This window comes from Megalobrama amblycephala, linkage group LG10 (assembly GCF_018812025.1).
Source record: "Megalobrama amblycephala isolate DHTTF-2021 linkage group LG10, ASM1881202v1, whole genome shotgun sequence".
Lineage (NCBI taxonomy): Eukaryota > Metazoa > Chordata > Actinopteri > Cypriniformes > Xenocyprididae > Megalobrama > Megalobrama amblycephala.
This window is the reverse complement of record NC_063053.1, coordinates 14,973,966-14,988,955: the sequence shown is the minus strand read 5'-3', so window position 1 is coordinate 14,988,955 and position 14,990 is coordinate 14,973,966. Positions and strand designations below refer to the sequence as shown.

At 35.3% G+C, this 14,990-nt stretch overlaps 1 protein-coding gene across 2 annotated transcripts; it reads right to left on the bottom strand.

Moving 5' to 3' along the window:
• Nucleotides 1-10: 10 nt before the first annotated feature.
• il22ra2 (interleukin 22 receptor, alpha 2) lies at nucleotides 11-10,724 on the bottom strand. Of its 2 annotated transcripts, none has more exons than XM_048204800.1 (6): nucleotides 10,536-10,724; nucleotides 5,791-5,923; nucleotides 5,427-5,605; nucleotides 2,608-2,777; nucleotides 1,315-1,484; nucleotides 11-932 (listed from the first exon to the last, which is right to left on the bottom strand). In XM_048204800.1, exons 1-5 carry the CDS (start codon nucleotides 10,585-10,587, stop codon nucleotides 1,335-1,337), a joined length of 684 nt encoding a protein of 227 aa, XP_048060757.1. In that variant the 5' UTR covers nucleotides 10,588-10,724; the 3' UTR covers nucleotides 11-932; nucleotides 1,315-1,334. The 2 variants fall into 2 exon arrangements, with proteins under 2 accessions (XP_048060757.1, XP_048060756.1); XM_048204799.1 differs by lacking the exon at nucleotides 10,536-10,724 and adding an exon at nucleotides 6,100-7,165.
• Nucleotides 10,725-14,990: the final 4,266 nt, after the last annotated feature.

Genomic DNA, 14,990 nt, shown 5'->3' with positions numbered 1-14,990 from the left:
TTAGGCATTGTTTTTCTTTCATCATTTCTTTTTATTTTCTGTCATGTGCTGTAAACATTTATATTTGTTGTGTTCCAACACTGTATCATAATGTGTATCATAACTACTTTTGTCTGGTGTTTGTGTGTCAGCCTTAAACATGACTATTAGTTAATGTATACATTTTCAACAGTCATTAGCATTAAAGCTGAAGTGTGTATGTTTATGTTAAAGGGTTAGTTCACCCAAAAGTGAAAATTCTGTCACTAATTACTCACCCTCATGTCGTTCCAAACCCATAAGACCTTTGTTCATCATCTGAACACAAATTAAGTTATTTTTTTATAAAATAAAATAAAATAAAGGTAGTAAAGAAATTTTCTAGCTACCTTTCTGGGGATTGAAAGTGGTAGTTGTGTAGGCTGTCAATGGAGGGACATAAAGCTCTCAGATTTTATTAAAAATAACTTAATTTGTGTTCCGATGATGAACAAAGGTCTTATGGGTTTGGAATAACATGAGGATGAGTAATTAATGACAGAATTTTCATTTTTTGAGGAACTAACCCTTTAAAATACTATCCAAGTTAATACCATAACTTAATAATAAATAACTTCAAGTAAGTTGATTTCCCTGAGAGAAAAAAAAAAAAAGAAAAAAAAAAAAAAAAAACACCTTTCACACTATACTGTTGGCTCAAACCAGCCAATAAAAGATGAGTGTTCAGGAAACCCATATGTAAACAGTCATTATTTTTCATGTTCCCTTTGATTGTTCTAGTGGCACAGAAATTACACACTTCAGCTTTAATGTAACCAAAAGGCTAGGCCTGGCTTATATTCCATCTTATAGTAAAGGTGGCCTTGGTGAAAATTTGCAGACATTCCACTATGTAGGCTAGTGTGCATGTGTGTAATTTTCATGTTGAACAAAGGTCCAGAAGCAGCCTCACCCTGCAGGCAGAAAAAACAGAAGTGTTATAATCGAAAATTGGAAATAATACAAATACTCTAAAAATACTAGTGCATCTTGTATGTGGCAAAAGAGAACCCTCAAAATTCTCAGAATTGAAACTCTTAGGAAATTGAACAATCACTCTAATTTATCCTAAGGTGGTTGTAACTTGATCTGAGGGTGTCTCAAGGGTGCAATCTTTGTCTCGAATGACAAGTAGCGTGTCTGCGCTCACTTTGTCGTCTTTTTGTCTACCAACCATCAATGCCCAGGAGGCAACTTGGAGAAAGCACAAAGGCGGAAACTTGTCATGGACACCATCTTTTATCTCAGGTGTTCCCCTTACTAAAGAAACCATATCACATGTTACGTAAGGCTTACCTGTGGGAGACACTAAACCCTCACTGAGTGTTGACGCAGGTGCTGGAACTCCGTAAGCTTTTGCGGCCTGAGCGAGGAGTAACGGACAGAGCCTGAAGGCAGTAGGTGGTTTTCGGACGTAGCCTCTCAATCACAAGCTCCTTGGAGCAACTGTCTGTTTCATGAATTTCCTATTTGGAAAAGATGATTTTTGTCAAGGTTTAGCATACTGAATTTGATGAGTTTGGAGTCATTTATAATAATTACAGGGATTATCATTTTTAACAACATTTTTAACATTTGTTAACAACATGCATGCATTCTTTACTTCATTGAGCTCATTGTTTCTACTTTAAATGAATACATTGTTTAAACTAATATATTGTTAGCTAATTGCATGATTTGTATATGTACAGTCAACTCTGAAAACTGTAATGTAGACATACATTTTGTATAAAGCTGCTTTGAAACGATATGAATTATGAAAAGCGCTATACAAATAAATGTGAATTGAATTGAATATAATAACGGCTGTCGGACAGTTATTATTATCTAAAATGTTGAACATTTTGGAAAAAACATAAGCTAAATGAAGTGTAATTTGCTCTGCACATGTTAATCTTCCTATACAGATCTTTTGCTATAGCAAGTTGTAAAAATAAATAAATAAATAAAAGTTTGGTGATCATTCCAGTTCGATTTCCATTGTGTGAAAAAAAAATATATAGGCCTATTACACTGAGACATTTCTTAAAAATAACCTTTTATGTTCCAGAGAAGAAAGAATGTCATAAGTTTTGGAACGAAATGAGGGTGAGTAAGTAATGACATAGTTTTGACAGAATGATGACAGTTTTCTGTGAACTATCCCTTTAATATTCAACAAGTAGTTCCAGTCCTTAAATCTGATTGGGCTAGAGGCGTTCCAAGAGTGCTAATATAACAGCGCTGGACTTTTCACTGGTTGTATCACTCCGCTTGTCAGTGTTTACGTGTTGTCAGTTTGTACATTAGCGGTAAGGATTTCTGCAGGTTATATCTTTAAGTGACTTTCTTTAAGAGTGAGTTATTGAATCGTTTACTTAACTGATTCGTTCATTTACTGTGTGTTGTTCGGAGACGCGCAATGGTTAATTCTTTTGCTTAGTTTGAATTCTTTGTTTCGTTTGTGGAGCAAAACAGACAAAGTAACTGAAAATAGTGTTTAAAATGTTAAGTTAATATTAACCTTTAGATTATTGAACTGAAGTTGTGTATAATCTGAGCAACACCACTCTTGACCATGTCATATTGTTTAAATCTATAATTTCTTACCTCATCTACACCATTGTGCATTAAGTATATTCTGAATGCCAGTTTCTGTAGTTTTGTCACTCGTATTCTAGAGCCCTTCTGTCCTCGCAGTGGTGTCCTCGGAGGTTTGATCTGAACTGTAATGGTCTGTCCTGTCACAGTCACCTTTAACTGGGGTGGGCTGAAACTGGCTGTAATTTAGAGGAAGTTATTAGGTGAGAACTTCCACAGAAAAAAAAAAAAAAAAGTTATGCCATTGCCATCACAAAGTTCATTGTGTAATCTTTCTTCCTCTTTGATTGGCACATCCATAGGGTCATTACATGTCAAATGATTTCGGAAACTTTCTCTGCCTTTTTTTTTTTTCTGTAGAAAGACAAACATAAATAGTGATGAAAGCCAAAATATTAAATGTCACAGATATATATTTAAGTAATCCACTATTTTGTAGAAGGGGTCAAAATGACCATTTTCACCTGAGATTTGGAGCCAATTTACAGGGGTGCAAAAATGACTTTAGAAATATTTACACAGAGATGTGTAGGTCTATTAGTAAAATCTGTTGACTTCAGTGATCTGTTGAGCAATTTTTGTTGCATCATATGCCAACGGTGATTGTTCAAAAATGGCAAAAAGCACTTCTTATGTTTTTTTGCCTCAAGTCTGCAGGCCTGTAATGCAAGAAGTATTAAGGATATCTTAATATATTCTGGTTCTTAACAAACTTTACTTCTGTTATCTTCATCTTAAAGGCCCTCGATGGTTCAGTCCCAGAGATATGGAGATCTCAATGCAGCTCCATGAGTAAATTGGTAAATTGTACACATTTTCAGTGGTCAAAAACCAAATGTAAGTCACTTTGCATACAACTGATACTTTTTTCTTTTAAAGAGGATTATCTGAACAACAAATCATTTTGAAACTAGAAATATGTATCAACATTTGAACTTCCGAAAAATGTTTGTTTTTGGTGTGTTGTATTCAATTGTTTTGATTGAGGGAAACAAGATAGATTTCTAGTTTCAGTGTTATTTGTTCTTCAAACTCAATAACTATCAGCTGTTTAAAAAGTTACCCACTTTTGGTTCTTGACCATTAAAATGGGTAAAATTCAACAATTTGGACATGGAGTCACATTGGGGTTCCAAAATCTATGGGACTGAACTATATAGGGCCTTAACAATAAAGATTTCAAAAGAAAAGTTTATTAAGAATGAAAATCTAGACATTTTCATGTTCTATGCAATTGAGCTGCAAAAATGAGATGCATTTATAGTTTTAACATTATTTGTTCTTTAGATATTCCTCTTACAGAAAAAAGAAAAAAGCTGTATCAGCTGTATGCAAAATGACCAACATTTGGTTCTTGACCACTGAAAATGTGTACAATTTACCAATTTACTCATGGAGCCTCATTAAGATCTCCATATCTCTGGGATTGAACCATCGAAAGGTCTTTAAAATGAAGACACCAAAAGGAAAGTTTGGTAAGAACCAGAATCTAAAAGGATATTAAGATATCTTTAATACTTATTGAGTTACAGGCATGTAAACTTGAGGCAAAAAAACAAACAAACAAAAAAAAAAAGTGCTTTTTGTCATTTTTGTACTGTCACCGTTGGCATATGATGAAACAAAGATTGCTAAAGTCAACAGATTTTACTAATAGATCTTCCATTCTCTGTGTAAAAATAAAATAATGATGCTGCCATCAGTCATTTTTACAGCCCTCTAATTTGGCTCCAAATCTCAGGTGAAAATGTTCATTCACAAAATAGTGGATTACTCAGTAAATATACAGTACTGTGCAAAAGTCTTAGGCACGTCAGTATTTTCACCCCCCAAAAAGGTTTTAAGCCAGTTATTTATATCTTTTGCTGTAGTATGTCAATAGGAAATATCTGTTCACATTACCAAACATTCATTTTGCCATTAATTGTAATAATCCAGTGAGATTTTTGAATACACAATAAGACTGATAACAGCCGGTGCTCCACATGGAGATCAGAGCTCACCATCATCAAATCCGTCTGTGATTACATGAAGAAACAGATGAAACTGAGACAAACCAAATCCAGAAGAACTGTGGCCGTGTCTCCAAGAGATTTTAAGAAACCTGCCTCCAAAGCTACCTGAAAAATGTGTACCTGGACAAGAGCTGTTTTAAATGCAAAGGGTGGTCACACAAAATATTGTTTTGATTTAGTTAATATAAGTTAATTGATGAATAAAATCTATTTATAACAGTATTTTTTTATTACAGCATTTTTACACAAGTGCCTAAAACTCTTCACAGTACTGTATCTTTGGAGGCAGGTTTCTTCAAGAATCTTAGAGACACGGCCACAGTTCTCCTGGATTTGGTTTGTCTCAGTTTCATCTGTTTCTTCATGTAATCACAGACGGATTCGGTGATGGTGAGATCAGATCACTGTGTGGAGCACCGGCTGTTGTCAGACTCCTTGTGTATTCAAAAATCACACTGGATTATTACAATTAATGGCAAAATGAATGTTTGGAAATGTGAACGGATATTTCCTATTGACACACTACAGCAAAAGATATAAATAACTGGCTTAAAACCTTTTTTGGGGGGTGAAAATACTGACGTGCCTAAGACTTTTGCACAGTACTGTACATCTGTAACATTTAATATTTTGGCTCTTATCACTATTTATGTTTGTCTTTCTACAGAAAAATATTAACAAAACCTCTGGTTGAATTGACATGGAATGACCTTATACCAAAATCAACCATATAGAAGATAATTTCATATGTAGACAGTGTGTTTAATTGTAAGAAGAGTAGTAAGTAGAATTAAAGCAATGTAGTATACTTACTTTCCCACTGAGGGTAAAACCTGTGGCTAAGGACCCATGATGAGAAGCCCTCAGGGGAGAAGGAACGGACCCTGGCATAGTACCATTCTCTGGGATCTGCTGTCGCCTCGCTCAGGTCACACTCAAGCTCGTGGATGCCTTGACAGTCTTCAGAATTAGTCCACTCCTTGTCTCCATATCTAAAATCAAGAGAGGTCACCAATATGAAAATATAATATAAAAAAAAAAAATATATGAAAAAGCAATTTCCTTGCTACAAAAATGTGAGGATTCATCATACCATTTATCTTAATTTGGTTGGTGCTGATATTTCCAAGTTACAAACAGAATTACAATTTTTGACAAGAAAGTTGTGCATGCTTACATTTTATATTGAACAAAATATTTCAAGTTTTTGGCAGCTTTGTGTGGATGTTTCCAGCGTAAGACATTTCTGAAGTCCAAAGAATAGAATTTTACTTCGAGGGGAGCCATATCATCCTGCTGAGAAGGGCTACCTGGAGACAGTACAAGTGAAACTTCACATGGATGGTTCATTGTTTACATGCAGGCTGCCAATGACTTTCTAACAATGTAGCCAAAGTAAAAACCTAGATTTGAAGCTAAACATTTGTTTGTTTAAAAATTGTGCAGATAATATAAAAAATGTCATTGAACAAGCTATTGAACTTACAGTCTGTCCAACAGAGAAGGCACATGACAAAAACAAGGTCCAGCCATTGAAGTCCAGTCAGGGCAAACATGATGAAAGGCATTTTGGTGGTTCATCTCTGAGACCTTTAAACCTTATTGGTTTCCTCTTTTTGGCACGTGCTTCAAAGGAATTTCCCATTTTGCGGTAATGAGTGTTTTGTCCTAATGAGTGTCATCCTGTATATTGTTGTATTATTTTACTTGAATCAATAATGTCTAAATACTTCAATATGTAAAATAAATGAATATCTTTTGTAAATTGTATTCAATATTAGATCTTATATCTCATTATGAGAGATGTTCAGTGATCGAGTATGTTTAATGATGATCCATAACCACAACAATCGACTCATAAAACCCTTGAAGAAATGCTTTTTTCCATTTCATTTTAAATAGTTCCTTTGTAATGATGTGGACATCACGCTGATGTCAAATTCAGGGAATACCTCACCTAACCACTAACCACAGAAAACATGAATTGACTGGAAACAAAAAGAGTGGTTTTATCTTATGCTTGAGATGCATGTCTTCTCTTTAAAATATACATCAGAGCACTGCTGCTTTCACGCCTGCTTGTATTGCAGCTCTTAAGAAGAAAGGGAAATACATGTACTATAAATTTTAATTAGCTGTGATACCAAGGCAAGATCAGTTGATACCTACATGAATTTTGGAAATGGTGTAACCACATTTCCTCTTTCATTTATAGTTTGAAACGCATCTGTCTGCTTGTACGATCTAGCTAAGACTCTGACCTTTCACTTGTTCCCTATAGTCTTTGTATTTCACTTCACTTTTATTGTTAAAAGGGCATTTACATGTCTGATAGGATGAACAGTCACGTATTACCAGCTAAATACCACCTGTTGCCATTTTGCAATGGTGAGTTTTTATTTCCGCTGAAGTTTGACAGTGGAAAAATGATATAAATTAGCATGTAATTCCATGTATGTTCATTTCAATTACATGAAAATTGTTATAGTTTAAATTTATATTAAATGCAAATTTGTAATGATAAAGTTGCAATTTAGTACATTTAAAATATATTACCTTTAAACACGTTATATATATAATATTTCATATATAAATCAAGTCAGGAATCTTGGTGTGATTTGTAGCAAATTAGCTCAAAATAGGAAGCAAGAAGTTACAGCATTGTTTGAAATTCAGCAGATCAACAGCCTTGAGCAAACCATCAGTTTAGTTTTAACAGGCCCTTCTAAGGATACTCAATGTATCAAATAATGAGACTAAGTTTGATACTTGCATGTCTCTCCAATTTGAATTAAAACTGTCCTGATGCAATTTGTGGAGGCTCCTGTTGAATCTTTGCTGATATTGTCTTGATGAAAGAGAACCAGTTGGATTCAGAGGTCTAGGCCGAAGCCTGGCACAAGCTTGGGGTTCCTTAGAAGCTTCTAGCTTCTTAGCATCATCTTCACATCAACATTTTCAGTACAGGAAAAAAGAAAAAGAGAGAGTGTGATCTTGTGATCAGTAATTTTAAAGGGTGAAGATGTCACACCCTCTTGAGGTGTCTGAGCCAATAAGGAGTTGTCCCCTCGGAGGGAACTTTGTCCTTTGGCAGGATATTAGCATAAGACACTGGATTGGATGAATGAGAGAAGAACCTTCTAGATTCTTATAATACTAATGTGTCACAGAGTTAGTAACATGTAACATAAATTACCAAATAGGAAACAAAAGTTGGAGTCCAAGATAAATTTGCAACTCTGGAACATTAATACCAAAATAGTTCAAAAGAGAGAATTAATACATAGAATAAAGCCTATAAAAGGAAAGTCATGAGATGGGAAAATTGGATACATATTTATACATATCTCATGTGGTTATACATAGAATATATAAGATTAAGAGAGTTTATTTGTCCTTCTCAGAAAGAATGAAGTCAGAGTCACTAGTCTCTGCAAAATTCTTTCAGATCGTAAAATGTTCTTATCAGTTTTCCTGTGTCCTGTAACAGGACACCTAGTTCTGCCTGTGTGTTAGCTACGTTTGGGATGTTAGTTGCAGTTTTAGGGGGAATGGTTCACAGAACTTTGATAGAGTGAGTTTCTGGATAATTCATTAACTAGTATAATGAATACTTGTGTGTCTGATTGGCTACAGATTTTGGAGCCAGACCTTAGTTTCAGTTGTCATGTAAAAGCAATAACAAAATCAGCACACTATTATCTCAAAAATTTTTGCAAGAATTAGAGAATCTTGTTCATGCATTCATCATCAGCAGGGTGGATTATTGTAATGGACCATAAGACAGCTGCAGCTCATAAAGAACATTGCCGTCAGGATTCTGAGCAGAACCAGAAAATATGAACATATCACACCACTCTGGTGTGAGGTCAGTCAGATCAGTCAGGTCCTTGCACTGGCTTCCAGTTGCATTTTGAAATGATTTTAAAGTACTGTCACTTGTTTATAAATCACTCAATTGCCTAGGACCTCAATACACTGCAGATATGCTCATAGAATATAAACAGATCACTAAGATCATCAGGATCAAGTCACCAAGGATTCACTTAAAGCAACGAGAATCTGCTTTTAGCTGTTATGCCATGCGCAGCTGGAACCAGCTTCCTGAAGAGATCAGATGTGCTCCAACAGTAGTCACATTCAAATCAAGACTCAAAACACATCTGTTTATCTGTGCATTTTCTTTATGAGCATTGTGCCACTGTACGTCCGACTGAGTGCACTTAATTTTGTCAATGTATAATCTTTTTTACTCATTTGATTATTTTTAAAACTGTTTTAATTATCCTTGTTTTTATTTTTTATTTTTTTGTTAGGGCTGTCTGGTTGGAAGAGTTGAGAGAATTGGGAAGTGAGATGGTCAGACGTGAGTATAAGAACCAGGTCACAGGCACTGAAAGCCATCAGAGGCAGACGGCTGAGTTGTTTCTACTAAAAAAGTGTATTGTCAGCTTTACTTAATAAGTGTTTGTTCAGTCAACTTAACAATGGGAAGTGAAACGCAACAATTAATATTGACATAACTAACTGACATAAATCATATTTAACTAAAGGCTGCCTGAATCACTAAGTTCAGGGCACCCCTGTCTGAATGTAAGAGTCAGAGAGCTTCAGTTCATGAGAAACTATTAGCATCCTGGCTTACTAGTGTCTTTCCCACCCCTTCACTCAAAAAAAAAAAAAAAAAAGAAAGCAAAAAAAAAGCTATGTCAGGTGGTTCCATGCAACTATACTGAGTAATTTGTACAAATACCATAAATAAATAAACATAAATCATTTGAATTTTCTATGCTTTTCTATGTAAATCATTTTTAATTACCATTGTGTATGAAATATGCTAAAAATAAACTTGCCTTGCCTTGTCTTCCCTTGCTTTGCCTTATATGGGCTTTAGTATGTTAGTCACAAATCAAAACAAGTGCACTTCTTTAAAGCACAACAAAATATTATTAAAGTGCCCCTACTATGAATTTTTTGAAAATGACCTTTCATGTAGAGTGTAACATAGCTCTAAGTGAATTAAAACATCCTGCAAAGTTTTAAATCTGAAAGTGCACCGTATATAAAGTTATTGGCTGCACCCGAAAACCTAGGCAGCTGACTTGTTGTCTCGATGCCTTATCAGGCCATGATTTGTAAGGCAGTGTTTGTGCATGAAGGCACCTCACGAAACTGATTTCGGACAGACTTCTGAGGCAGAGTAACGGTTTCATGATCTACAGCAAAATAGCGTGAGCTTTGATGATAACTAAGCGAACATTTAATTACTACAATAGTAATTGGTCCCACTTTATATTAAGTGGCCTTAACTACTATGTACTTACATCAAAAAATAAGTAGGCTACAATGTACTTATTGGGTTCATATTGAATTGTAAAACACTTTTGCTGCTATTGAGGTGGGATACGGATAAGGTTAGGGAAAGCTTTGGTGGGTTGGATAGGTTTAAGGGTAGGGGTAAGGTGTAAGGGATAGGTCAACAGTGTAATTATAAATGTAATTACAGAAACTAATTACAGATGTAATTAAATGCAGGTGTTTTTAAAATATAAGTACAATGTAAAAACATGTATGTACACAATAAGTGCATTGTATCAAATGATTAATTTAAATGTAAGTACATAGTAGTTAAGGCCACTTAATATAAAATGGGACCTAGTAATTTCTCGCTAGAAATCACATCAAAAGTGGAAAATAAAAAGTGGTCAAAAACGTACATTTAAACACAAACTGACCAGCAAACGCAACTTTCGGACGCCATCTTTTTTTTTTCTAGCTCAACTGTCATAGTATGGAAAGCACAGGATTGTGGTGGGATATCAAAGGCAGCAAAGGATACATCTAATCGATCAGATGATGGTATCTAAGGAAACAGGAAGTGAAGCTAACATTGGATTCGAATGTGCCTTGATGCCTTCCTACCTTGGAATGTGTTCTCCGAAGGCAGCATTTTCCAGTTTTCGGACGCAGCCATTGTCTCTCAAAAGTAAGTCGACTCTGAGTCAATTAAACAAGTCGTTTGTAAAACGAATCCCAAGCCGTTTCGTTGTGACGTCAAAATGAAATATCATATTGCCCACCCACTTATTGCGCTCGCAGACACCAGGAAAAACTTTGAGGAAACCCCTCAAACTCTGCCAATATGTGAAGAATCAGTGGTTAAAGTTCATCTTTACAAGGATACCACAGCAGTATAGCCCGAACCTTGTGCTGTGTTCTCGTCTTTTTACTGAGGACTACTTCTTCAACCTAAATGAGTTCAATGAGGGATTCACAAGCTGGTTGTTATTGTAGGATGGGTCAGTGCCCAGTTTATTTGGACCAGCTTCTTCCTCCTCTGAATCACAACCTGTAAGTATGATTATGTACGCTCTGTCTCCGGCTAACCAGCTAACAGCAATATGTGTTCGCTCGCAATTGTCTAGAAATGTGTCAAATGATTTTCGTTGTTATTACTTGGAGTTATGATAAAGAAAAGAGCAATAAGTTGGTGTACAACTGCTTTACCAATACGCTTCTGTGTTGGTCTAAGGCATATACCATGACTGTCTGGGTGTTTACCACCGAGCTGTGGGCTAGGTTCGCTAACATAAACACAAAACAACTTATTTCCTCTCGGAGTCTTTATTTTTAGAACAGAGCGGAGCACCATCATTATAATACAATATAAGTGATGCAAGCATTGTATGTGTGTTAACCATGGTGTTAACCAGCAGAAGTTATCTGACCAATCACCACAGATTAGCGTCACGCAAACGAGGGTTTGGAAAAATGAATCGATAAGAGAATCCTTGTCGTCGTTGAGCTAATAAGGTAAAAATAAATGCATATTATAAGACAATGAAAGTGTTTTTTGACCTTTCATGCTTGTAAACCTGTTGTCGGGGACTCAAAAAACAAAAATAGGAACTCAAATGTCATAATAGGGGCACTTTAAAACATAATGATTTAACCTGTTACCTGTCACCACCCTTTTTAAGCATAGATCTGAACTTAAATGGTTGTAATTCATGGACCTCTGGTCCCTTTTTAAAGAAGACACAGCAGATTATTGCAGAAGATTAAAGTGTATAAAAGTTTAGTAGTTTATAGAAAGTTTATAGAAAATATATATTTTACAAAATAATTTGGAACAAAAAATTGCTAGAAAAGTGTCCTGCTACAGGCTACTGTATTTTAAAATAAAACTTTTAATTTGACATGATCACAAAACACCTTTTAAAAATGTATTGAAGTGTATTAGGAAACATTGTCATGAAAGTTCTTATTACACTTAAGTGGTATTTATTTTATTAGTATACAGGTGCTGGTCATATAATTAGAATATCATCAAAAAGTTGATTTATTTCACTAATTCCATTCAAAAAGTAAAACTTGTATATTATATTCATTCATTACACACAGACTGATATATTTAAAATGTTTATTTCTTTTAATTTTGATGATTATAACTGACAACTAAGGAAAATCTCAAATTCAGTATCTCAGAAAATTAGAATATTACTTAAGACCAATACAAAGAAAGGATTTTTAGAAATCTTGGCCAACTGAAAAGTATGAACATGAAAAGTATGAGCATTTACAGCACTCAATACTTAGTTGGGGCTCCTTTTGCCTGAATTACTGCAGCAATGCGGTGTGGCATGGAGTCGATCAGTCTGTGGCACTGCTCAGGTGTTATGAGAGCCCAGTTGCTCTGATAGTGGCCTTCAGCTCTTCTGCATTGTTGGGTCTGGCATATCGCATCTTCCTCTTCACAATACCCCATAGATTTTCTATGGGGTTAAGGTCAGGCGAGTTTGCTGGCCAATTAAGAACAGGGATACCATGGTCCTTAAACCAGGTACTGGTAGCTTTGGCACTGTGTGCAGGTGCCAAGTCCTGTTGGAAAATGAAATCTGCATCTCCATAAAGTTGATCAGCAGCAGGAAGCATGAAGAGCTCTAAAACTTCCTGGTATACGGTTTTCATCAGAGAACATAACTTTGGACCACTCAGCAGCAGTCCAGTCCTTTTTGTCTTTAGCCCAGACGAGACGCTTTTGACGCTGTCTGTTGTTCAAGAGTGGCTTGACACAAGGAATGTGACAGCTGAAACCCATGTCTTGCATACGTCTGTGCGTAGTGGTTCTTGAAGCACTGACTCCAGCTGCAGTCCAGTCTTTGTGAATCTCCCCCACATTTTTGAATGGGTTTTGTTTCACAATCCTCTCCAGGGTGCAGTTATCCCTATTGCTTGTACACTTTTTTCTACCACATCTTTTCCTTCACTTCGCCTCTCTATTAATGTGCTTGGACATAGAGCTTTGTGAACAGCCAGCCTCTTTTGCAATGACCTTTTGTGTCTTGCCCTCCTTGTGCAAGGTGTCAATGGTCGTCTTTTGGACAACTGTCAAGTCAGCAGTCTTCCCCATGATTGTGTAGCCTACAGAACTAGACCATTTAAAGGCATTTGCAGGTGTTTTGAGTTAATTAGCTGATTATAGAGTGTGGCACCAGGTGTCTTCAATATTGAACCTTTTCACAATATGCTAATTTTCTGAGATACTGAATTTGGGATTTTCCTTAGTTGTCAGTTATAATCATCAAAATTAAATGAAATAAACATTTGAAATATATCAGTCTGTGTGTAATGAATGAATATAATATACAAGTTTCACTTTTTGAATGGAATTAGTGAAATAAATCAACTTTTTGATGATATTCTAATTATGTGACCAGCACCTGTATTATCTGCAAGTGCAGTTAAATTTACTTTTAAAATTTGAAAGACACTACAAGCGCACATTCAATATGATTAAACACATTTCTTTCTTTTTTTTTTTTTTACAAAGATGAAGAAATGTTGAAAGTTTCTAATTTAGATTAAGCCAGTAACTGACCATCAGAACACAAATATGATCAAATAATATAAACCTTGCTATATGATGCTATACTTAAATTGAGACTGGTGTAACATTTGCCTTCAAATCTCAGGTGTCTTTCAGCTCCTGTATGGCCACCATGTGCTCATTCACTGGGAGTCTAAGGGCTTCCAGATGGGAAAGGTCAAGACTCTTTTTGTTGGTCTATCAAACTACCTTTGACCCAGTTGCCATGGTTTCATTATCATTCCTACAGCTGTTCAGACGACCCTGCCCCATGCTGTTGTTCTCCCCATTTTCCTCCATCTGATTAACCCCCCACTCTTGTGAGCTCTGTGTACTCACGGTGAGCAGTAGGCTTCACTTGACATCATTTCCCAGGAAGAACAAAGGCTATGTCCCCTCACCTTTAGTGAAAGAAATCTCAAAAGAAAGAACTTTTCCTGGCAAAAAATGATTTGTTCACTGCTTGTGAGTCATTGCATTTTGAGAAAGTACTGCAGAAATGATGACTTAGCTGTTATAAATACTTCGAAATCTTGTGTCACTTTAGTGTTATGTGTTCTGTCACTTCCCTAACCCATTATACAAAAATGCAAGTTCACAAAGTTCAGTGAGACAATGGATTATTATGTGATTGATCATGGGAAATACCATAGTGCAAAGGACTCATCTGCATGGATCAAATTAAAGCAAATTGGTTCTTATTTTATTCATTCACACTTTTATGAGTTACATTAAAAAAATGAACTTTCACTGTTGTTAGTTTCACTCAAACCATCCTTATTCACATTACTTAAAAACTCATGTAACTACATCAACTTAATTTAACTGAGTTGTTCCTACTAAAAATGAGTATTGTCAGCTACTTAATGTTTGTTCAGTCAACTTAACATTGCTGAGTGAAACAAATTAATGTCGACATAGCTAACTAGGCAGAGGATCCGTAGTTCCCAGCATGCTTTGCAAGGGACTGCATTAGGAGAATGAATTTAGGGATTAAAATGTTATTTTATGCATTTTAAATTTTGTGGTTTTCCATTATGCAGAAGAGTGGCTTCTGTGTTTAGGCTGTTTATTCTGTGTTTACGCATATACAATGGAATTCCTCCTCTCAATTCAATTGAGTTTGTTCAATTAGTTGGTTTTTGAGTGCTTTTAGTAGAGCAAATAATTAATTTAATAAGGTAAATTAAGTCATTAAATGTGTTCACTCTACGTAATAAACTTTTATAAATTTAACAACATTATTAAACTGCACATATAAATATGTAACTGACAAATTCAAATGATTTGTATTTATTTAAAGAAATTTTGTCAGCTTTACTTGAATTTCTTTTGTTCATACAACTAAATTATTTATACAAATTACTCAATATAGTTGTGTGGAACCACTTGACACTGCTATCCAATGATTCATTTTTTTTGAGTGCATATGCGGGCAAATAAACCAACAAAAGAAAATAAGAAGAAAATAGTGAACATCTACATGCATTTATCAACCATCATGTGAG

Bases quoted from the DNA above. Each gene is read 5' to 3' on its own strand.
- il22ra2 (XM_048204799.1), bottom strand. From the start codon at position 6,181: ATGCCTTTCATCATGTTTGCCCTGACTGGACTTCAATGGCTGGACCTT. The intron at 5,924-6,099 runs GTAAGTTCAATA...TACTGTCTCCAG, and splicing joins CCTTCTCTGTTGGACAGACT to GTAGCCCTTCTCAGCAGGAT. The intron at 5,606-5,790 runs GTAAGCATGCAC...TCTTGATTTTAG, and splicing joins TATTTTGTTCAATATAAAAT to ATATGGAGACAAGGAGTGGA.